The 26,416-nt window shown below is 42.4% G+C and overlaps 1 protein-coding gene across 2 annotated transcripts in view; it reads left to right on the top strand.

Moving 5' to 3' along the window:
• Positions 1 to 26,416, top strand: part of MNMIP1 (manchette microtubule inner protein 1) — a 107,301-nt gene that overhangs the window by 57,211 nt on the left and 23,674 nt on the right. For both annotated transcript variants that reach the window (XM_083173533.1, XM_083173532.1), the window contains exons 8-9: positions 18,756 to 18,868; positions 23,970 to 24,068. In XM_083173533.1, the coding sequence (XP_083029659.1) occupies positions 18,756 to 18,868; positions 23,970 to 24,068 (212 nt within the window). The remainder of the gene's footprint in view (positions 1 to 18,755; positions 18,869 to 23,969; positions 24,069 to 26,416) is intronic.

Here is a 26,416-nt window from a genome sequence, read left to right on the forward strand (position 1 = left end):
GTAGCTGCCAATTGTTGTTTTAATTTTCCCTGTTGCATTGGTGTAATGGCTATGGACCAGCTGATCCTTCAGGCTTGGGGCCCGTCTCCAGCTCATATTGACCGTTGATCCCAATTTCTCTGCAAGGTCGTCGTCATTCAGTAGGATCGGCCAATGTTTCTGTAGAATGTATCTGATCTCTTTCCATTCAGTACAAAAGTTCCCAACGAATCTAATCGTGTTTTGTTCTTGTACGGGAATTGGTTCTTTTGTTTTGTATAGTATCTCTTCCCTTGTTGTTGCTGAGACCATATGCCGCGCTCTCTTGATGGATCTCATAGAATAACCTCTTTCTTTTAGTCTAAGAGTTAGATCCTCACAGCTTAATTTGTACTTGTCATCATCAGAGCAATTCCTTCTCAAGCGCAAGAATTCACCTTTCGGGATGTTCGCCATTGTTGGCGGAAAGTGTGCGTTTGTTCTATGGAGAAGGCTATTGGTGGATGTTGTTTTACGAAACAATTCTGTAGCGATTTTATCGTTGGTGTCCCTATAGATCCTGAGGTCCAAGAATGATATACTGGACATGCTATATTCAAAAGTGAACTTCAAATTTAGGTCATTCTCATTCAGAGTTGATATAAAACCGCATAATTGTTCTTCCGTGCCGTTCCAAATGATGAACACGTCATCAATATATCTCATCCATGTGGTGACGCAGTCCACATATGTCTGGTTCTTCTCACTGAAGACAATCTCGCGTTCCCACCATCCAAGGAAGAGGTTGGCATAGGTGGGGGCACAGGCCGCCCCCATCGCCGTCCCCCTTCCCTGGATGTAGAAATGATTGTTGAATAGGAAGTAATTCCTGTGCAAGACGAAGCTTAATAAGTCCAGTAAGAAATGTTGGAAATCTCCCAGGCCTTCCATTGTCAGGAAGTATTCCACAGCCTTTACTCCCAGGTCGTGTCTAATGCTAGTATACAAAGCTTCAACGTCCAAACTGACAAGTAGTTCCTTTTTGTCCAGGTAGATGTCGTTGATTTTTTTAAGGACGTCTGCTGTATCCTTTGTGTAGGATGGTAATGCAGTCACGTGGTGCCGGAGATGGGTATCTAAGAAGATGCACGCATTCTCTATCAGTGCCCCACCGGTTGTGGGAGCATTTTTCACGCGGGCTTCTGGAAGACCTCCAAGTGAGAACAGCAAGTTTTTAATAATAAAAAATAGAACACCAAAAATCCTTTACACTAATTGATAGGAATTTAATGTGATGCATATACAACAATAGAATAAAGTAAAAAGTGTATGTGCAACTTTTAGACGGTCTATTGTGACGGACGGTGACAGCCATATAAGGTTTGCTATTAATATAATTGCTGATAACTTATAGAACAGCAGAGAGAACCGTCAAGTCCGAACAATAATTCCAAGTCTATAGGAAAAAGTACATTTTTATTCATGTATTGACAGGAGAGGTATAATATAGATTTGACTATATAATGAAGTAGATATAATTGCCTCCAAATCTTTTATGTGCAAGAGTCTATTAAAAGTGATGTTTTAAACAAACAATCTTTTCATATGATTAATATACAAAAGAGTGCGCCCAAAAAGGCACATTTGTCTTTCTGTCCGCTTCTAGCGAACAAATCCCCCTTTATTCAGTCACAATACTGAATGTGTTGGGCGCACCACCAATTTGAAGACTACCAAAATTGTCGAAAAGTAGTCCAACATATTGGTTTCTCAGATAAAATTTTCAAAATGTTTAATTCAATGTTTTGAGTCTGTGCGGATCCAAAAAACCCTTTCTGTATCCCATTGTTTCCTGAGGTCTATCTCAGTTCCGGATCCAGCACGACATAGTATTTACACTTATAGAGTAATATCTTAGACTCCCCCTGACACTTGTCTGTAGTTACTAAATATACCACCTCACTCCCGTAAAGGGACAGTGGTAATAAATATGTCCTCCTTTAGCTTAAAGAATGAACTTCAGCAAAAAAGAAGGACAGAAGATTTGGACAGTATCTTTTCAACACCAGATGGTGAAACTACACAGGACGGAAACTGGATGGATGACCTGACTAAATTGAAATACCTATTGCAACGTCAAACCAGAACAAACTGGGATCTGACGAGTCTGGAGAATTATTGTAAAACCAAAATTACACCCAGGGGTTTGAGACCTAGGACATTCCCGGCTTTCGACCTATACACCGATAATCTAAAAAAGGAATGGGAGAAAACCCTTTTGAAATGCTCTCAAGATCTGATGGGTATCCTCATCCAACATAACCACCTAGTACTGGATGAAATCTCTAAGGAAATTGAGATTATAGGGAAAAGACTTGAACAGTGGGAGCAAGTAACAGCATTCCAAACAAATTTTGAAAGAAATAAAAAGGATCTAGAGGAATATGAAAGCAACATCATAGATCGAAAGAAGAGCAAATTTCATCGAGATCAGAGGGATTTTGCAACAGGCCAAATCTTTTGTTGGACCAGAAGTAACCCCCAGAGGCCATACAGGAGATATGCACCGTCCTCTTCAGAAACAGACTGCTCCAGCATGGAGGACTTGAGTGACACCAGCCTTCACCAAACAGACTCATTGATTTCCAGGAGACCAATGGAGGCACAATCTTATCCACAACATATTACGGGAGCCTCCGGAGCCCCTCTCCCCTCCTCGTCCTCTTCTTTTTTAGAATATGGCCGGAACACCAGAGGTCCAAAACAAAAAGACAAACAAGAAGGGGGAAACAGAAGAAGAAGAAGGGATTTCTCCAGGTGGGAACCCAGAACACCAAATCGATACCCCCTCAGAGGGAAGGAAGGAGAGAGACAGGGATATCAGAACTACAGGTGATCAATCTGTCACAACATACACTCACTGATATACAAAAATCTGTTTTACAAAAAGGCCTCTCATTTTGTCCTACCAGCACTTTTGACCGCTTCCAATGGGAGACAAACTTGCAGTTATTTAGCCGTAAATTGCTCCTTACAAAATTCTATTCCAAGAAGGAGAATCCACTGACCCCACAAACACAGTGGACAAATGAAGAACAGGAAGCAATCAGAATGTTGGAGGAATTGGAAACTAATCCAGAAGCACAAGAATCAGGCCAGAGGACAAGAGCAATTTGTAAAAAGCGCTCAACCTTTTTTCCTCCAGATAATGTCTGTCCAGAGATCCGCGTTTTCACCAAAATGGTCACACGTGACCTGGATAAACTACATAAGAAAAATAAATACAAATTCAGATCTGTGAGTAATATCAACAAAGCTGAACGAAAAGCCTTACAGGAAATTAAAAAATGGCAAGACGTAACGGTGAAACCATCTGATAAAGGTGGAAATATAGTTTTATGGCCCACCGATCTCTATCTTAAAGAGGCAAGCCGGCAACTCGACGATACCTCATGTTATGCTAAGACGTTATTCGATCCCACAGCAAACTTTAAGACCCAATATGAGAGAATTATTGATGGGGCTTTACGAGACAACATAATAACAAAAACGGAACATCAATTCCTACAAGTCCCCAATCCAAGAACGGCGACATTTTATATGTTACCGAAGGTTCACAAAAACCTGCAAGTACCCCCAGGCCGACCAATAGTGTCGGGGAATGGGGCACTGATAGAGAATGCGTGCATCTTCTTAGATACCCATCTCCGGCACCACGTGACTGCATTACCATCCTACACAAAGGATACAGCAGACGTCCTTAAAAAAATCAACGACATCTACCTGGACAAAAAGGAACTACTTGTCAGTTTGGACGTTGAAGCTTTGTATACTAGCATTAGACACGACCTGGGAGTAAAGGCTGTGGAATACTTCCTGACAATGGAAGGCCTGGGAGATTTCCAACATTTCTTACTGGACTTATTAAGCTTCGTCTTGCACAGGAATTACTTCCTATTCAACAATCATTTCTACATCCAGGGAAGGGGGACGGCGATGGGGGCGGCCTGTGCCCCCACCTATGCCAACCTCTTCCTTGGATGGTGGGAACGCGAGATTGTCTTCAGTGAGAAGAACCAGACATATGTGGACTGCGTCACCACATGGATGAGATATATTGATGACGTGTTCATCATTTGGAACGGCACGGAAGAACAATTATGCGGTTTTATATCAACTCTGAATGAGAATGACCTAAATTTGAAGTTCACTTTTGAATATAGCATGTCCAGTATATCATTCTTGGACCTCAGGATCTATAGGGACACCAACGATAAAATCGCTACAGAATTGTTTCGTAAAACAACATCCACCAATAGCCTTCTCCATAGAACAAGCGCACACTTTCCGCCAACAATGGCGAACATCCCGAAAGGTGAATTCTTACGCTTGAGAAGGAATTGCTCTGATGATGACAAGTACAAATTAAGCTGTGAGGATCTAACTCTTAGACTAAAAGAAAGAGGTTATTCTATGAGATCCATCAAGAGAGCGCGGCATATGGTCTCAGCAACAACAAGGGAAGAGATACTATACAAAACAAAAGAACCAATTCCCGTACAAGAACAAAACACGATTAGATTCGTTGGGAACTTTTGTACTGAATGGAAAGAGATCAGATACATTCTACAGAAACATTGGCCGATCCTACTGAATGACGACGACCTTGCAGAGAAATTGGGGTCAACGGTCAATATGAGCTGGAGACGGGCCCCAAGCCTGAAGGATCAGCTGGTCCATAGCCATTACACCAATGCAACAGGGAAAATTAAAACAACAATTGGCAGCTACCCATGCGGAGGATGTAAAGTCTGTCCACTGATCAGCAAAATCACAGAGGTGGAAGACAAATATGGAAAGATCATGCAAATAAGAGACTACTTCAATTGTAGAAGTAAAAACGTGATCTATTGTATCACGTGTAGCTGCAACCTTAAATATGTCGGGATGACTTCCCGCATGCTAAAACAAAGAGCATTGGAACACCTAGGCAACATTAGAAATGCCGCCACGGACTTAACCAAAATGAAACAGATTACAACAGTGGCAAGGCATTTCTTACACAAACACGCAGGAAAATCGACCAGCTTTCGGATCTGGGGCTTGGAACAGATCAAACTGGGCCTGAGAGGAGGGGATTTAATGCAGGCATTATTAAAAAAGGAAAGCAAATGGATATTTCAGTTGGGGTCCCTAACACCAGGAGGCCTAAACGATAATATCAACTATGCAGCTTTCCTACAATAAAGACAACAGAGGAATCCACGTCTACCACTATAAAACCATAATAAGATCAGTAGAAACAAGGCAGATGCACCTTCCGTTTTATACTATATTTTTTCTTCACTAGCAGTTATCACATTGATTTTGTTTTTGGTTAGAGCACTATTTCCACAAGGAAGATAAATTGCATTCCCTACATGGCATGACAGGTGGTGGCAAACCATCACTTATCAGCCATACACATTTACACGGCAATCTATGCCCTTAACATGCACTTAGCACCGTCTCTTAGACCTGTAGATAGCAGGACCTAACACAAATAGTCACAGGACACGAAAATTGGTCCTCGCCACGATATTAGCACTAATAACAGTCACCTCTGTACGATCACCCCTTCCACTGTGTCAATCTACTTATCCACTGAGACCACAAGGCTAACAGGACAATCAGAAAGTCATTAGGAATTATAAAATTACAAAGAACAAAAAAACAAACAACAACAAAGGACAGATAATTAAGAACAATATAATAAAACTCAATGGTAGACCATCTGATATAGGGAATTTAAATCCGAAATGACATCAACTAAAGAGTTGTCGTAGGAGGAACACATATGGGAGATATCTAATTTGAATTATTTTCCCATCAAATAACCACCCTAGCATGATACTGGGACAAGTATAAGGCTCATGCGAAATATAGATAATTAGAAAAGCATTCACATACAATGAAAGCATATATAATCAATCCAAAATATGGTTTATTAAGTACAGATTATAAAAAATAAATCCATAAACGAATAAAACCGTGGATTACACTTTAACAATATGGATAAATCCCCAGTATAATTATTGCCTGCATTCTTCCCCTTTTTCCCTTTTCCCTTTCCCCTTTCGCTGTAATAATATCTACAGCATGTTGCCACATACTTCCAAGATGGTCCTTTTCGTTACAATAACACCCAATCAGGGACTTATATACTTCTTAGAATGTAACAACGGACACAATTACAAATATGAATCCACTTGCTATAAAGCAAACAGACAGCGTGTCAGTGAAACACATAAGGGGCTGTAGTAATTACAGCAAGGAGCTGATAGGCTACCAATGAATGTCAATCAAACACTTCAACCAATGGATGTACGAACAGTAGAGGATAAGAAGTGGGCAAGTGCCCACAACCAAGATGGCGGACTGAGGAAGCCCATCGGCGAAACGCGTATCCAGCCACCGCTCACTACACCCGGGAGCAGCACGAGACGGACGGAGCCAGTTTAACACAGCTAGGACTCAGGCCTGAGACACCCACGGCTCCGGGGGAGGTAACACCCGCCGCTGCTCGTACGGAGCAGGCGAGCGGTCCCTGCCGCACTGCTAACATTTTGATTATCTTCCACCCGGGCGCAATAGAGGAGATTTACTCCTCTCTTAAGTATATTCTGTGTTTTCTCACTTTTTATGCACATTTGTCTTCAGTTTCCCCGCGCCATAGAGGTTGTTAATCACTGCCAGCCTTGAGCAGTGTTTTGTCGGTAGATACATACCCAATTTACCAGCAGCTAGATTCCAATGCTGGAATACAGGTGCCAGTGAGGTTATTAGTGTGATCTACTATTTAAGCTGTGCGATATAAATTGTGGTGTAAACATAACTAAGAAATTGAGAACCACTGTGGCATTCACTCGGTTGTGATTGAGAGAACAGAGTGACAATTTTGATGTTACCATTTGTTGCGATATAGATGGTGTGATGTAATGATATAAATACAGTGAGTTTAACCACAGTCAAAAATGTATTATTTAATGAAACAGTAATCATCTGTGTTGCATATGGAATTTTGATATCTGAATAATAGTGTGTGGGATTAAACTTTGGGATATCTTATGTGTGTGATTTTACTGGTATTTCCCATATAGAAACCTGAATCACCAAACAGATGTGTATATTCCATTGGCAGTATAATTGGGTTATGGACCGAGATTGAAGGCACTTTCTGTACCGTTTAAATCACCCCCGGTACAAAGGGTGTGTATGTAATCCAAATACCAACCGATAATTGTAGCAACATTTTGTTGCAAGTATTGAGCAATAGATGTTCCATACACACCACGCAATATAGCAGATGAGAGATTTGATTCCCAATCTCTTTCTTCTTCTCCCTTCTTTAGCTTTGGAGTGATAAGACACCCAAGAGACATAACACCCACTGTGGGATAGGGAATCCTTATACAAAGGGTGCCAGATAATTATTATCTTACTCCAGAAAATTCCCAACAATTCCATTTCATACTGGCCAACACAGGGCACCTTTCTATCTGATTCTCAAAAACTCCACACTCTTTTCGTCAGCTGTACACCTGACAGCAGAAGGCTCTCTCATCAGGGATTCGATGTCTTGACAGATCCCTGAAAGCAGAAGTCCGGCTGCCAGGAGACCTGACACTCTGTAACTGGTATCCACACCTCTCATCACTCTCTCATCCACCCAGCCCATGTCGTCATCCCTGCAATACTGAAAAGCACCAGGGGACACACTGCGCAGGGTTAGGAAAGCAGAAGTGATCTTTAACCTAGCTCCCCTATACAACCCACCTGGTACTCTCATTTGACACCATTGCCGCCAGGTTACCTGTATACCCTACATTGGGCCAGAATCCATCTGTTCCCATTAGGGGCCGGCCAAATAACCAGAGAGGAGACTCCTGGGGAATAGTCGGCTGGTAACATAGGCAAGGTGACCAAATAGCAGGTACACAGGAGCCACCGGTTGTGGGAGCATTTTTCACGCGGGCTTCTGGAAGACCTCCAAGTGAGAACAGCAAGTTTTTTAATAATAAAAAATAGAACACCAAAAATCCTTTACACTAATTGATAGGAATTTAATGTGATGCATATACAACAATAGAATAAAGTAAAAAGTGTATGTGCAACTTTTAGACGGTCTATTGTGACGGACGGTGACAGCCATATAAGGTTTGCTATTAATATAATTGCTGATAACTTATAGAACAGCAGAGAGAACCGTCAAGTCCGAACAATAATTCCAAGTCTATAGGAAAAAGTACATTTTTATTCATGTATTGACAGGAGAGGTATAATATAGATTTGACTATATAATGAAGTAGATATAATTGCCTCCAAATCTTTTATGTGCAAGAGTCTATTAAAAGTGATGTTTTAAACAAACAATCTTTTCATATGATTAATATACAAAAGAGTGCGCCCAAAAAGGCACATTTGTCTTTCTGTCCGCTTCTAGCGAACAAATCCCCCTTTATTCAGTCACAATACTGAATGTGTTGGGCGCACCACCAATTTGAAGACTACCAAAATTGTCGAAAAGTAGTCCAACATATTGGTTTCTCAGATAAAATTTTCAAAATGTTTAATTCAATGTTTTGAGTCTGTGCGGATCCAAAAAACCCTTTCTGTAGAACATTAATTATAACCTGGATTGCTCTGCAGTATAAAACGGGTAACCTGGGTCGATGTGCCCTAGGATCTGTTCACTGCAATGGATAAGCCGGCATTGGAAAATGCTCTCATCTTCCAACGCCAGGTCCGGTCTGGCAGGTCGAGAAGCCGGTCTAAAAGGGGTCGCAAGCCTGGTCGAAAATCCCAGGTGGGACCCGAGCTTGCTGGTGTAAATGTGGTATCTGTTAGAGCAGTGGGCAGGCCAAACTGGTTGGGATCGTTTGCTCTACAGCAAGTTGGTCGACATTCATTAGGTCGACATGGGGAAAGGTTGACAGGTCAATATGTCGACACAAGCATTAGGTCAACAGTGTCTAGGTCGACAGTCAAAATGTCGACATGGGTTTTTTTCACCGTTTTTTTACCCGAATGTTGACACAGTTTACAGTGCTCGCTTCGCTCGCAATGCTCTGGGCATGGTACATCGCTACCCTCTGCAAACTATTTTATTCTCCCACCACACCCTAGTGGATGGTAGGGCATGAAATACCACCTGTTGGCACATGTCAGCTCAAAAAACAAATGAAAAACAAATTAAAACAAACATCAAAAAACAATGAAAAACCCCATGTCGAACTAATGACCTGTCGACCTAAACCCATGTCGACCTAAACCCATGTCGACCTAGAACCATGTCGACCTAACGGTGTCGACCTAATGACTGATTAAAATACATCGCCGCGATGCCAGCGCATATGTACTAACATATGCGGCTGGCATCGCGGTGCGGTGACGGAGACCCTGTACTCTGGTGTGGGTCTCCGTCATCTCCCTGCCACCTGGTTCTCCCCTCATGCCGGGGACAGCTAAGCAGGTTGTCCCCAGCGCCTCCTCCTCCCCCCTGCAGCCGGAAGGATGTCCTGCTGCTTCACTAGGGGGAGGAGGGGTTTACTTTCCTTGGTCCAGCAGGACCTTTCAGGAAGGTAAGCCAGAGGGGGGTCGGCGAGGTGGCGGGTTTGCGTCGGAGGCGGAGGGCGGCGAATACCCTTCAATGTGGTATCGGTGCGGCCGGGTTTTGATACATAGGAAAATGCGGTAAAACCAGGGTTTTACGGCATTTTCAGTTTAATACATCTCGCCCTATTCCTTTGTATGTATTTTACTTTTAGAAAAATAATGGATCTGACAGTGATTTGCTTGGATTTTCCTTTTCTGTTCTTGTGTACCATTTTCAATAGCATAAAATACATGCAGTGCTGCTTGTTATTTATTTATGTGCATACAAAATATATAGTGCTGTATTTGCTGACTGTTGAAATTGTTGGTGATCCCCTGGGCTCCTGAGAGAGTCTGGGCCATGTAGTGAAGCTTCACTACACAAAATGGAGGCATGAGACATGCAAAACTGTTAAATAAATCATAAAAAGGCCAGAAGTGTTTAGCACATACTGTAGTATGCAGTTATGACATTGCGTGACAGATCTCTGCCACCATTCTAACCACGGGAAATCTATCCGCACAGTAATCTTGGCCAGCCAGTTGCATTGTGGTTGCTATCAGATATCTGCTTCCTTGAGATTAGCTGATCTGTGTTGCTAATATATTATAATATATATATATATATATATATATATATATATATATATATATATATATATCCAGAATGCTTAATACAAAGCAGGGGCACTCACCAGTTTTGCTTCAGTCAGCAATTTTAATGCATAGAGTCACTCAAAAGAAGTCGACGTTTCAACCCTCAAGGGGCCTTTGTCAAGACATACAAATTAGCCATCAGCACAGCAGGCAGAGAAGGTATATACTGACACATGCAACTACAGCCATATTTATACCCCTTAGATTGCCAGCATTGCTCACATCTGTGAGGCTCAATCAGCCATTGGTGGTGCAGTGAAACGCACACATATTCAACCAATATATCAGTGTCTGCGGCCACATACACATACTGTATAACTCAATAGGCTTAGCGCTAGTGGGGGCACATAAAAACATACAATAGATGCAAAAACGAGCGTGTAAACACCGCTATTTACCTTAATAGTTGAGCCCTGTAGCAGCATACAGACCGGAAGTCCGTGTGGTGACACGCATTTGACTTCCGGTTTTTGCGTTCCAGCAGCAAGCCGGCTGGGACGCAAGGAAGTTGGAGAATAGGGCTGTGCTGTAACTCACACATGTAGTGTGTGGGCGGATCCCCGCACATTGCAGCCTAGTGAAAGCCGCTAAGGGAGACACATACACAGCAGTGTAGTGTCATAGCTAAACCCTTGCGAGTGGCTATACTTAATACAAAAACGGAACATGATGTATGCTATTTTTTAGAGCAATGTTGGTCTAGACCAGGGGCACATTATGGCTGTTGATTACAATAAAATACATATACACAATGACAAAATAACAAAAGGAAACTTATGAAAAAACTTAAAGTCTAAGGAAACTAAACTTAAAGTCTAAGGAAAAAATAAAAATATGAATACATTTGACCAGTGGTTATTATACTAAATAAACATTACTTCATAATCACTGTTTCATTGGAGAAATATGCTGAGATGATTATACTCATTTAGACCCTTTGGGTCTATGGTATTTAGGCGATTAATCCACCTCGCTTCAAGTTTTTTTAACTGAAGTTCACGGTTACCGCCCCTTGGGTTTTTCTGTACGTGGTCGATGAGCATACATCTTAAGCTGGACACTTGATGCCTAGCTTGCATAAAGTGTCTCGCGACAGGCTTATCAGAACTGCCGGCCAGCAATGCCGCTTTGATCGAGGTTCTATGATTAGCCATGCGTTCACGGAAACATCGAGTGGTGAGTCCGGTATAGTACAGTCCACATGGACATATCAGAATATAGATCACGTGATCCATGGTGCAAATCAATTTTTTATTGATGCGGATTTTTTGGCCACTGTGTGGGTGGGCGAATGTTGCACCGGCCATCATTGACCTGCACGTAGTGCATGTAGGGCACTTGAAGCAGCCCTTCTTTCCAGAAGTCAGCCAGGTGGATGTCTTCAGTGACGGATTCATCGTTGGCCTCATCAGCATCTGTCGGATGTTGGGGCCCCGTCTATAGGCATTCATAGGTGGCACTTTCTGGTCTAGTGCAAGAGCCGGATCCGATCCAACTATTGGCCACAGTTTTTTATATATCGACTGTGTGAGTCCAGACTGATGGTCGTAGGTGCTGACATGGACCATTCTTTTTACTTTAGCGGCTGACTGTGACTGTGTTGGAGCCTCAAATTTTTTTATGGCTTTTTTGAGACAGCGGTCAACACTAGTTGGTGAGTGCCCCCTCTCTAGGAATCTTAGACGCATTTCCTCCAATTGGGTAGCTGCGTTATCCTTAGAGGAATTTATCCGGAGGACTCGCAAGAATTGCGAAATTGGCAAACTCTCCTTGGTTGGCGCTGGATGTTGGCTGTTGGCGTGTAAGAGAGTGTTTCGGTCAGTCTCTTTCTTGAACAGCGTCGAACCGAGTTTAGACCCCTCTCTATATAGCCTTACATCTAAGAACTCGATAGAGTCACTTTTGATATTGTAAGTGAATTTTACAGGCTCATTTAGGTTGTTCAAATAATTGATCATCTCAATAAATTCACATTCAGTGCCAGACCACAAAATAAATATATCGTCGATATATCGATAGAAACGGAGTAGTTTCTGGCCAAATCTGGGATATATGTGGGTTGTTTCAAACCACCCCGCATGACCAGTTTGAGTGGTCAGTAGATCACTACAAGTTCTGCCGTAAGCTGCGTCTTAGAGAACAATTTCATAACTCTAACGACGAAATGCTGCATTCTAATCAACTTAGCAGACCCAGCACTTATGATCCGGTATCTAGAAATGCCAGTATAGGCACATTTTCTAGAATGGCCCAAAATGAAAAGAACCAGATGGGTTCCATTAAGCCCAAATACTTTAATTTATCGGTATCTGAAAGGCAGGCTCTCCAGTCACTTAAAAATAACACCAATATTGTCATCCGCCCCGCCGACAAAGGCGGGGCGATTGTGCTTCAAGACTGGGCCCAATATGACTTGGAAGTTCGGAGGCAACTGGATGATGTACATACTTATGTCCACCTTAAACAAAATCCCACAAAAACTACCAAGAAACTTGTAGATGATCTATTGGCTATGGGACTGAATGCGGGATGGATTGATAAGAAAACTATGCTCTACCTGTCTGTCGATCACCCCATCTGTCCCATCATATACATGCTACCGAAGATCCACAAGCGGCTGGAGGACCCACCAGGGCGACCTATCATCTCCGCCATGGGTTCACTCCTCCAGCCGCTTGCGGTCTTCGTTGACCAATTTCTCCAGCCCCTCGTGAAGGTGGTCCCGAGCTACCTTAAGGACACGGGAGACTTTCTGGATAAGGTTATGAGTGTCGACAATCTACCTGCTGATGTGTGGTTGTGCACGATGGATGTACAATCATTATACACCATAATCCCACATCAGCAAGGTATTGACACACTGAGAGAAAGTCTAGTCCAGGCAGGACACACACATCCACCAGTTGAATTCCTGCTAAGTCTGGTACAGTTGATTCTGACGAAAAACTTTTTTATGTATGGTGCGGAGTACTTTGAGCAGAGAAACGTGACCGCCATGGGTTCAAATATAGCGCCATCATACGCTAACCTGTATATGGCGGCGTTTGAAACAACCCACATATATCCCAGATTTGGCCAGAAACTACTCCGTTTCTATCGATATATCGACGATATATTTATTTTGTGGTCTGGCACTGAATGTGAATTTATTGAGATGATCAATTATTTGAACAACCTAAATGAGCCTGTAAAATTCACTTACAATATCAAAAGTGACTCTATCGAGTTCTTAGATGTAAGGCTATATAGAGAGGGGTCTAAACTCGGTTCGACGCTGTTCAAGAAAGAGACTGACCGAAACACTCTCTTACACGCCAACAGCCAACATCCAGCGCCAACCAAGGAGAGTTTGCCAATTTCGCAATTCTTGCGAGTCCTCCGGATAAATTCCTCTAAGGATAACGCAGCTACCCAATTGGAGGAAATGCGTCTAAGATTCCTAGAGAGGGGGCACTCACCAACTAGTGTTGACCGCTGTCTCAAAAAAGCCATAAAAAAATTTGAGGCTCCAACACAGTCACAGTCAGCCGCTAAAGTAAAAAGAATGGTCCATGTCAGCACCTACGACCATCAGTCTGGACTCACACAGTCGATATATAAAAAACTGTGGCCAATAGTTGGATCGGATCCGGCTCTTGCACTAGACCAGAAAGTGCCACCTATGAATGCCTATAGACGGGGCCCCAACATCCGACAGATGCTGATGAGGCCAACGATGAATCCGTCACTGAAGACATCCACCTGGCTGACTTCTGGAAAGAAGGGCTGCTTCAAGTGCCCTACATGCACTACGTGCAGGTCAATGATGGCCGGTGCAACATTCGCCCACCCACACAGTGGCCAAAAAATCCGCATCAATAAAAAATTGATTTGCACCATGGATCACGTGATCTATATTCTGATATGTCCATGTGGACTGTACTATACCGGACTCACCACTCGATGTTTCCGTGAACGCATGGCTAATCATAGAACCTCGATCAAAGCGGCATTGCTGGCCGGCAGTTCTGATAAGCCTGTCGCGAGACACTTTATGCAAGCTAGGCATCAAGTGTCCAGCTTAAGATGTATGCTCATCGACCACGTACAGAAAAACCCAAGGGGCGGTAACCGTGAACTTCAGTTAAAAAAACTTGAAGCGAGGTGGATTAATCGCCTAAATACCATAGACCCAAAGGGTCTAAATGAGTATAATCATCTCAGCATATTTCTCCAATGAAACAGTGATTATGAAGTAATGTTTATTTAGTATAATAACCACTGGTCAAATGTATTCATATTTTTATTTTTTCCTTAGACTTTAAGTTTAGTTTCCTTAGACTTTAAGTTTTTTCATAAGTTTCCTTTTGTTATTTTGTCATTGTGTATATGTATTTTATTGTAATCAACAGCCATAATGTGCCCCTGGTCTAGACCAACATTGCTCTAAAAAATAGCATACATCATGTTCCGTTTTTGTATTAAGTATAGCCACTCGCAAGGGTTTAGCTATGACACTACACTGCTGTGTATGTGTCTCCCTTAGCGGCTTTCACTAGGCTGCAATGTGCGGGGATCCGCCCACACACTACATGTGTGAGTTACAGCACAGCCCTATTCTCCAACTTCCTTGCGTCCCAGCCGGCTTGCTGCTGGAACGCAAAAACCGGAAGTCAAATGCGTGTCACCACACGGACTTCCGGTCTGTATGCTGCTACAGGGCTCAACTATTAAGGTAAATAGCGGTGTTTACACGCTCGTTTTTGCATCTAATGTATGTTTTTATGTGCCCCCACTAGCGCTAAGCCTATTGAGTTATACAGTATGTGTATGTGGCCGCAGACACTGATATATTGGTTGAATATGTGTGCGTTTCACTGCACCACCAATGGCTGATTGAGCCTCACAGATGTGAGCAATGCTGGCAATCTAAGGGGTATAAATATGGCTGTAGTTGCATGTGTCAGTATATACCTTCTCTGCCTGCTGTGCTGATGGCTAATTTGTATGTCTTGACAAAGGCCCCTTGAGGGTTGAAACGTCGACTTCTTTTGAGTGACTCTATGCATTAAAATTGCTGACTGAAGCAAAACTGGTGAGTGCCCCTGCTTTGTATTAAGCATTCTGGATGTATTTGGCTGTTTGAATTGGACTGCCTTAGTGGTGCACCCCTACTAATCAACCCGTCTGGATGTGAGTGCAGGACCCTACGCCTATATATATATATATATATATATATATATATATATATATATATATATATATATATGAAGAAGAAAGAGTTTCAGAGTGCGCTAACATTAATTACACAGTTATGGTAAAAATTATGAAAATTTTCAATAAAAACATTCAATATAATATCGGTATTTCAAGATCCGTAGTTTGGACTTCCAAAGTGTGTTGTTGGTTCCAACGCGTTTCGTCATTGAAATGACTTCATCAGGGGCGAAGGAAGCAATTTAACAGAACCAATTTGAGCATTGGTCTTCATAAACGATTGCCTTGTGAGAATTAAATTCTGTAATGTTAGTCCCAATGATGACTGGGGGCGATCGCTAAGAACAATAGACAATAATAGGCTGAATGCAGCAAATCCGTATTTAGGTAATCACAATCGGTTTTGACAAGTAGTGAGATAAATCCATATCGGGAGTCCAATGCTGATTATGACAGAAGATTGGCCCCAATATAGTAACCGGATGTGCTCTCCAGGGATCCAAGTGCAGTACAACAATTACTTTGTAATGGGCGAAGATCCTGAATAGTAGCATTTCCTACAATTAATATTACACATGGAGGTACAAAGTGTAACATTAGTTAGCATTTCCTAAACCTGTACATTTCCCCGGTAATCATTCCAGTAATGTTAGCAATCCCGTGCTTTTTCACATGTGTGTGAACAAATTTGATCATCTCTTGCCCAGAATAGCCTTCAATCACAATGCGACAGTGCACTATACAAATCTCGTCAGGCCCTTATTTTGTCTTATCTTATACTGAGCTATCCTATAAACAAGAAGGGATGGGCTTGTAGAAGGGCTTCGCTAGTAATATCTGAAGGGATTTTAGCAATATGCTTTGGAGCAAGAATAGACCTGTAGAAAAGTGGTCATTTAAGCTTCTCACAGATAAGGATGTGTCACTCCTGCAGTGACATTTAACAAGCATAGTAAAGTGTAGCACTGCCTGAATACATACACATGATCAGGTATTTCCTTGTAAATCTTTATATGCATGCTTGTTATGCTTAGTGACTAACATATAATTACAATTTACAGTGATACTTTGTCCCTGGGCAGGTGCATTTATGCACATACCAGGCAGATGTAAATGACCCATGGCCTGCACAGTGACTACCACAACCACTGGATAGGAAGACAATACAGTCACACACAAACCTAAAATAGCAGTAAAACTCCACTAATGGCTTCATTTATTAATAATTTTATAAATAATGTCATTTCTAGGAAACATTGCTGCTAATAGGGTAGTGTGTTAATGATGTAAGAGTGTAACTGGAGAGGAACTGCAGACTTACACAAACATATTACGTGCGCAGGTTCTGACTAATTGTTATGTTGAAACCAACATACATATTAACAAATAGCATTTTACAGGGCAGTTAAATAGCTATCATTTCCTCTACATCATTTTCTGTCTGCAGACAGCACATGGGTAGCTGTTAAATCCAGAATCTACGTACAGATTATTTCATAAATATGGTTTAATCAGAATAAGTTTTCAAGAGTTATTTAAGTCACAAGTTGGTACATTGGACATTGGGGCCGAATGTAGTAACGTGTGATGTTGTTCCAACTAAAAAAATTGCACCTATCGTACATGTCAAATGTGCGATTTTCATCCAAAAATGATGAAAGGGTGAGACTTTTTTTTTTATCACAAAGCAGAAATCGTTTGCAATTTCTGGCGATTTTTCAGTAATGGGAATGTGGCCTTTTTTTTCCGTCAAGGTGCAATTTTTCTTTTTTGTACTGTAAAAGTGTTTATTTTTTTTAATTTTTTTTGGTTAACGTAAAAAAATAAATGGTGCTTGTAGTACCACAGAAGCACCAATACTAAAATAAAGACACACACACACATCATGGAAAATAAAATTGAAATTACATACATGCACTCACACACATACAGTAGGATCCCTTATGGATCTGTGGGGAAACAAATATTCACCTACTTCTGGGCTAGGCATCCAAGGGTTAAAAAAAAACCCCAAGTACCCATACAAGCAGACCGAGGAGCTGCATGTGTAAAACAATACTGAAAAGGAATCCCACATCAGTCATGGGACTCCCCTCAGCCAATCAGGCCTGAGATCCAGAGCATCTCTGCGCCTGATAGGCTGTTCGTCTCCCATAGAAGCCTATGTTATGAAATTAACATGGGCGTCTTTGGTGGTTCCCACCATAGAAGCCCATATTATGAGAATAACATGGGTTTCTAAAATGGGAACCGGCAAATCAGCCCCACCGCAAAGTTAATTGGGGTCACCTTAGCGGTTTCCAACAATGAACTTGGCGGTGAGACTGATTTGCCTGTTCCCATCATAACTTTGACCCTTTAACAACTGCAACAGAATCAGACTGATCGAGGCCTGCGCTGATGTCACAGACCCTCCCTGACAATGCCTCGACACTCCTGCGGTTTTTTTCTGGCACTCCCAGAAAACAGACTTACTGTAATTACAGATGACAGACTCAAAGTATTTTTGCAATGTGGTACATTCCATTACTTACAGTGTATATATTAATAGTATATGTACGATTAGTACATATTAGGACATATCTCTCAAATAGAGCTGCCCTCTGTGTAGTTGGGACTTCTGGACTTAAAACCAAGGAGTCCCTCTGTGCATGTGCACAGTTTTGCAGTGGAGTGGGGAGTTGGAAAAAGATCCCATATACTTCTATTGAGTAATGCCACACAATGCGGAGAGGGCCGCCAAGTCACTGCACAGGGGGGTGATGTGGCCGCTAAGTAGCATCAAGGTGGGGGGGTGCTGGCGCCGCTCACCTCCTCCCGCTCACCTGCTCCTGCTCACCTGCTGCCCTCCAGTGGCCTGCTCAGGACTCTTGCAGGGGTGCCGCGGATTGGTGGTCCAAGACCAATTCAAATTATTTATGATGATCAATTATTTATGGACAAAACAAGTGCTGGTGGCTGCCAATCATAAAATTTGAGTACAAACTGAAGCAAATCCTTTACCACATAACTAAACCTAAGAATCACATATAAACACAATCTACTTAATTTTATATATATTTTTTGGGGCCTAGGGGTGCCGTTGAAAAATTATGATACTGTAGGGTGCCGTGATTCGAAAAAGATGTGGAACCCCTGCAATAGAGAATTAGGAGGGAGTGTATAAACAAACAAAAAAATGGTGATATAAATCCAGACCACTGCTTGCTTTTGGATCATCAATGCAATCAGATTACAAAGGTAACATGTAATAAAAACATTTTAAGTTGTATCCATTGCATTATGATGTTTTTAATTTTTTTTATCCCTAGATCCTTCAGAATGTCACACCAATGAGTTGGCCAGGGTTATGTTTGACTATGTTCCTTCGATGCCAGATGAGCTTGCTCTAAAAAAGGGGGATGTGGTATCAGTTATCAGCAAGGTATTGTGATCCCTTCCTGTTATATAAGCATTGCTCAACTAAATATTGCATTTATTGAAAACACAGCATCACAAATATACTTTAATCACTTATACGCCTTTCACACAGAAAAGCAAATTTCCATTCAACACAGGTCCTTTTTCTGTGTGAAAGGGGCAACCCAGGTTGTATATCCAGAGTCTCTGACCCTGGAATTTATCAGGCCAAGGACTTGGGAGTCTCGACCCGGGTTGACAATTTCACACAGAAAAAATACCTGTGTTATTCCGCAAATTACAATGTAGAAAGTTTTAACCCGGTAATTTAGTTTTTTGTTGGAAAGGGAGGGGGGGGGGGGATGGGTTGGCTGGGACAGGCAAATGATTCAGCATTGAAAATGTCAGGAAAAAGCTGTGAAATTCAGTTTTTCAGCTAGCAGACAAATCCGACTTTGTTTAAGTTTGAATACACATTTGTATAAAATAGTCAAAAACTATCGCATTTTCTATGGAAAGAGACACTTGGATTGAAGAGGTCGAATGTAAATTAGACCGAAAACTGGTGAAAAGTGTTGACTTTCTGACGGTCAGAAATATCAATAAAGATTGAATACCCCTTTGTTGGCTAATATTCTTTTTTAAAATGTCCCTATTTTTTTATTTATCAAATTATGTAAACCAGTGGTTCTCAAAGTCGGTCCTCAAGACCCCACACAGTTCATGTTTTCCAGGTCACCCATCAGGCGCACAGGTGCACTCATTACTGACTGACCCATTTCAAAAGATCGTCAGATGGAGCTAATTATTTCACTTGTGATTCTGTGAGGAGACCTGCAAACCTGTGATGTAAACAATAGCCATTAAAACCTGATATAGTATATTTTTTAGCAAATATTCAGATTTGGTAATAAAATGTGGGGTACTTGTGTAGTTTCACAGCGGCAGCTTAAGCTACGCTGTTAGCGTAGCCCAACGTCTGTGGCCGTGGGAACACTACGCCGATTCTGACAGGGAAGCTCACTACGCTAACTAAGCTGCCTGCGGGAACACTGAGCTGATTCTGACAGGGATGATACGCTGACTACGTAACTGCCGCCGTGAGACTACACAAGCTTAAGCTACGTTGTGCAGCTATGTCCCCAGCAAGCTTAGAGAGCCTCTCACACAGCGCCAGTAACTGCCAGATCCCCTGCACTGGCAGACGCTTATGCGTCTCAGTAATTCTTGCGGGCAGGGTACGGCAACCCTGCCCGTGTCTGCTTCAAGGAAACTGGGTTAAAAGGACGCATTTGCCAATGCTCCATGTTACATACTGGCAAATGCCTCATTTCCAAATACTGATACTGACAGGGATGCTGACTACACTGCCTACACTGGCGTGGGAACACTACACTGATTCTGACAGGGACGCTACGCTAACTATGTAACTGCCACCGTGAAACTTACCAAGTACCAAATGTGGTAACTTAAACCAAATAAAACACCTATTTTAGTGATATATTTGGAAAAATAATTTGACACAGATTTGACAGTCCTGAAAGAATGGCCAGCACCAGAAGTTGGGTTATTCACTGATCGGTGAGAGAAGGGGGAACGACACAGGATTGGAACCCAGGGGCCTGCACTATGTCAGCTTAGATCTAGAAGATTACCTGGAAGATTACCTTTCAGCAGCCACCAGTGGGTGTGGGTGTATTTAATCAGATGTGATCATGTCAGGAAGCCCCCAGGCAAGTCAGCTTTCAGATTTAGATACATTATTTTCTTTCTATGTCTCAAATACTGACAGCCCCTCCCTAGTACTAATGATACTCAGATGTTCCAGCAGTTTAAAAATAAATATGGCCCCTGGCAAGGTAAATTAAATTGTAATTGTTAAAGCAAACTGACCAGTTTTAAAACAGTAAGAAAGCTTAAGAAATCTTGAGAACTTTGGTTGATAGGACAGAGGGGGTTTGGGAACACGCACAGTACTTGGGGCCAGATGCACTAAGCTTCAAAAGTGAAATAATGGAGAGTGATAAACAACCAGCCAATCAGCTCCTACCTGCCATGTCATGTCACAGACTGTGTTTGAAAAATATCAGGCAGGAGCTGATTGGTTGGTTGTTTATCACTCTCCGTTTTATCATATTTGAAGCTTAGTGCATCTGAACCTTGGTGAGAATTTTTTTTTCTGTGTCTCTCTTCTGACTTACAGGAGAGTGATTCCTAATTGATCACTCTGCATTCATCTATTATGTATAGTGCATGTACCATGAATGTCATAGTATGGTACATAGTATGGGAATATCAAAGAGATGATAAAAAGAAGAGAAGGACAGATAGGGGGCACTCTTGTACATCAATGAAACGTGAGCTAAATGCTAAATAGCTTAAATTTGACCTTTATACATCTAAAAGTAAGTTCAAATCAACTTTACACATAAAATCAATCAGAGCTTAGCGTTAATATCGAAAACCATATGTAGCAGTTGGGAACCTAAATACACTATTGAAAATTTGAAGTAGTCTGCTTAGTTGGTCCTGTGTATACTGTTGTGCTATAATACACTCTTGTAGTCAGACGACTATATTCACCTGTAGCAAAATATAAATTCTATTTAAATAGGTGTGACCTTCATATTACCTATAGTTATGTTCCCATCAATTTGGGTGCATGTTTAGGTTCTAAATCATGGGTCCCTTTCACTCAAGGAGTGTGTCTCTCCACGCCGCTGTAAAGGCCCCCATACATTAGTCCGACTTGTCCTAAGGACAAGTCGGACCTGATTCCCCCCTGCAGCTCCCCGGGAGGGGGACACACGATTTGGCACTTGATGTGCCAAGTTTTGCAAATGATACATCTCATGCGATGTATCATTTGCAACTCCAGGGGAGCTGCAATGTGAAGGGAGCAGGGGGCAGGGGGACATTGAGGCGGCTGGGGGGACGGACGCTGCGGCAATTACTTACAGCTGAGCCGAGCAGGGGGAGCCGGGAGCTGTCTGTACCGAAGAAAAAAAAAAAGCCCATACAATGAATGGGCAGCCTGTGATTGGCTGCTGAGCGCTCTCTCAGCCAATTGCTGACTGGCTGAGAGAGCGCTCAGCCAATCACAGGCTGCCCATTCATTGTATGGGCTTTTTTTTTTTCCTTCCGTACTGACAGCTCCCGCCGGCTCCCCCTGCCCGGCTCTATGCCACCTATGTCCCCCGCAGCGTCCCCAGCCCCCCTGCTCCCTCTACCGCCGCGCCGCCCCACTAGGTCCCAAGTCGGGTGGTCGGACGTGCAGCAGGTCCGACCACCCGACGCAGATCCGATGCGCACGGGACCGCGCATCGGATCTGAGGGGACATCAAAACTAGCCGATTTTGGTCCGATTTCGGCCAGATCCGACTGATCTGGCTGAAATCTGACCAAAATCGTCTAGTGTATGGGGGCCTTAACACATGTATCATTATAGATATTAAGTGCACGGAATGAAAGGAGAACCTAAAAATATGGCAGTAAAGGATTGAGATCCAATGATGTTTGCACTTAGCTATGGAGCATGCTCTGTGTGAAAGTAAATATCTGCCTGGCCTGAGTGGGACGTTAGCTGAGTGGAACATATGAACTTATATAGAGTGTTCTAATCCGGTTTAGTGGAGTTACATATCACTCTCTGCTTTTTGTGAAGCCCATTATCTACATTATTTCTTCGTCTACCTTTGCTCCATTCCCATTTTCACATTGTGATGCAGCTAGGTGTGATGAAAGTTTGGTTTGATTTGGTATAAGAACCAACCTTAGCATGCTAAAAATGGCACTTGATAGTGCGTGGCCACTCATGGCCATATTTCAGCACACACCTAACACTACAACATTACAGCCCATCCATTAAATATTTACATATGCATTGCCACATGCAGGGACCTATTCTTTGTTCAGCTACTGTATGATGAATCTACCCTTGTACTGGGATGGGGCAAGAATTTGAGCTCAGTTGATTGGCTCATGCAGTCATCAGGAGATATTTACCTTCAATTACATCCTCCTCTATTTAAAGCATATATTGCTCAGTATGTTATACCTGGTGACTCAGTCACACAACCTTACTTTCCCTATGGAGCCGGATTTATTTGTAATTTTAAAATGGTTTGGAGTGTTCTGGAATTAGAGGTGTTTGTGAATATATATTATTATTGTAAAGCCAGCACAGTCCCTGAACCCTGCTGTAAAGGCACCCATACATTAGGCGATTTGGGCACGATTTCACCCGATTTGGAGGAATTTCACGGCCCAAATCGCACATGTAGATTTTCTAAATCTAATGTGCAGCCCGGAGCCATGCGGGCGGTTCATGGCAGCAGGCAGGGGATGCCGGGCAGAGGAGGAAGCTTCTGCCATCAGGCACTTGGAACGCAAGCCAGGTGGAGGGAGCAACAGGGGCTGTGCAGGGAGATGGGCAGGAGTAGATGCTGCCCGGCAGGGCGGGAGTAGGACACTTAAAAAAAAAAAAAAAGCCCATACAAAGAATAGGAAGCCATTGATTGGCCGAGACCTCTCATCAGTGGCTGCCCATTCATTTGTATGGGCTTTTTTTTTTAAGTGCTCTCCTCCCGCCCTGCCTAGCAGCCGGGCAACGTCTTCTCCTGCCCGGCTCCCTGCGCAGCCCCTCGTTGCTCCCTCCACCCGGCTTGCGTTCCCAGTACCTGTCGCTCTGGTCGCCCCGTGAGTTCCCCCGCCCACTACATGCCCTGCTCTCCACAAAAGTCCCCCGCCGCCCTGCCAGTCTCATGGCTCCCTCCGCCTGCAGCTCCCCAGGGCCTGCATGTGATATATCGCATGCGATTTATCACATGCAAACCCTTGCACATCAAGTGCCAAATCATGTTTGACACCCTCCGGGGAGCTGTCAGGATGATTATGGGGGCCTTAAGAGACCCCACAGTCTCTCTGTTGTTCCCCGTTCCTTCTGCACTGTAGTGGCTTCGCCCTACCTTCCTGTGCTCCATTGCTGCTGTGACAGAAAGGGGGGTTGCAAATAACAGTAGAAACACAATAGTTTTAAAACAAGATTGAATGTATTGAATAATCTTTTTTAGATTTGTGTTTTTACAAATCTCAAATGAATTACAATATAAGTTTCTACACTGCAGGACACAGAAGATGAGGGCTGGTGGCGAGGAGAACTTAAAGGAAAAACTGGCCTATTTCCAGATAATTTTGTAATAACAATACCTCAAGACATACCAAATGTAAGTAGAGCCTATTAAAGCTTGTGTACCACCTAAGTGATTATTCAGCCATTGAATTCCATTTTATTGTAAAAGCCGTCTGGTGCATTGGTCCATTTCCGCTTGGAAGCCAAAGCTAGGATCTGATTGGTGAACGAGCATATCCAAGTGGAGACACTCATTCCATTCATGTACTGTTTCTCAAACAGATTTGATCAATTGCTATAAAAATGTGCTCAAGTTTGTAGCATCTAGAATGAATATAAATATATAAGGTGGTACAGGTTGAACCAAGTTTGAATTTGTTCGTACTAGTCCACCCCATGAGTCCAGAACACATATAGCTTTCTAAGATTCAGCTATGTTTAGTTGAATGAAAAACTTTAAAATAGCTTTTTGTTATTTAAGAATATTTTTTAGATAAGGTTAAAATATTGACTTAACACTCATTTTAAATGTGAAACTAAAACAGCAAACGTCAAACACAAATGTTGAACTGTGAACCCACAACACAATCAGTGGACTTTGACGTCTACCATAAAATACATTTTAACAATGGATTCAGGAAAATCTTCTCTTTGCAGGTTTTGCATAGATGATAGGAAGACCACATCCCCACCCCCTTCCCTCTTTCTTGTCTCTTTAGCTCTCTTATTTTGTATTTTCTCTGGATTCTCTTTTTCTTTTTTTTTATATGCTAATATTTTATTGTTTGAGCAGGATTTGATATGTGGTCAACAAATTGACTGGATTTTCTGATACATTACTTCAGACCTTGAATGTTACTTAATTTATGGCCTCTTTTTGTTCAATAGCTAAGGCCCACCTCAATTATTATTACCTTATTCAATTTATTCGCAGTGACCCGTTCTTTCGCACATAGGCAATATTTTCTCAATGCGCATTTCTGCGCATGTACTGGGTGCGTGCGGCCATGGCGAACAGATTGCAGCCGGTGGGCAAGGGGGATGTGAGGCGGCGGGCAGGGGTACTTGCCGATGGGAACACCTAATGTTTCATGGGCGTTCCCATGAAAATGCTGGGCGTTCCCATGGTAATCGCCTGGTGGCGTGGGCACGGGGGCGGGCAGCTGACATAACCGGATGTCAGCTGCCCGCCCACTTCCTTCAGAATGTGCACACAAATCTAAGGTTGCTCTGACTAACCTTAGATGTGCATGTACGTTCCACATCATTCGATGGTCGACGACCATCAAATGATGTGGGTGTTCCCCCGCAGGCTGCGAATGGATGTTTATGTAAAACATTCATTCGCTGCCAGTGCGTGTGAACACACGCTGCGAATGGGTGGCAGCCAGGCAACCATTCGCAAGGCAGGGTTTAGTGAACTCAACCAGAATAACCCCCTAGATCTATAACCCTCCGTATTACCTGCTTCTATGTCTCTATTGTTTATTATGTAAACATTTTAACAAATATTTATTGCAAAAAAAAAAATACGCTGCATAATATCAAACCACAAATTTGGATCAGGGTGCATTGGAATAGTGTGCACATTGTTTTTGTTATCAATTCACTGAATTTCTATTCGGGACTATGCATCTCCTTGCCTCTGCCATGTTTTCCACATTAAGCAACTGTAAAGTTGCTGGGGTTATGTGTCATACGTGTCAAAGGTTTTTTCATACTCCCATAAAGTTATGCCACAATATGTGATAACTGCACTAAGAGACATGAAACACATCCTGCCAAAGAGCACAGCAATGCACACACCCAGCCCATGCCACTTCCTGTTACATTGCACAATACAGAAATACAACTTGTTACCCTACATTATAACTTGCACTTTCACTTTAATAAGCATTTATTCTTCATTTAGTACAGATGTGTCCACATGCATTTATCCTCAAATCATGGCAAATAGCCTTGTTTGGCGCCCCATAGTACATGCAATTTAGCCGTGCCATGCACTTTTTTTTTTTTAAATCTGCGTTCTATTCTGCTACTTTATACCAATTTTTCATAATACAAATACTACACTATTAGTCACTTAAAATGCAAAGTTCCGAATCTCTCACTTTCTGAATCTCTCATCCTATTAAATTTCACCCAGAGTTACTATACTGTAAGTGATGGTGTGTACACACAGTGAGATTCCTTTTCTATTCAACTTACTATACAATCTTTGCTAACTCATGTGCTATTCACATACAATTCATGCTATCTGCTTTAGATTTCCACTATATAGTCATTGCTGCCCTGTCTATCTGGGTTTCGATTTGTGCAGCCACAAGAGCGCGCATCAGGTTCGTAAGGTAAAAAACCTGTGCGATCTGCATGGGATTTTGACTATATAGTCAAAATCTCATGCTCGATTGTACCGTGTGTACACACCATCATTATGCCTAA

The sequence above is a fragment of the Crinia signifera genome, chromosome 2 (genome assembly GCF_055691185.1).
Source record: "Crinia signifera chromosome 2, ASM5569118v1, whole genome shotgun sequence".
NCBI classification, from domain to species: domain Eukaryota; kingdom Metazoa; phylum Chordata; class Amphibia; order Anura; family Myobatrachidae; genus Crinia; species Crinia signifera.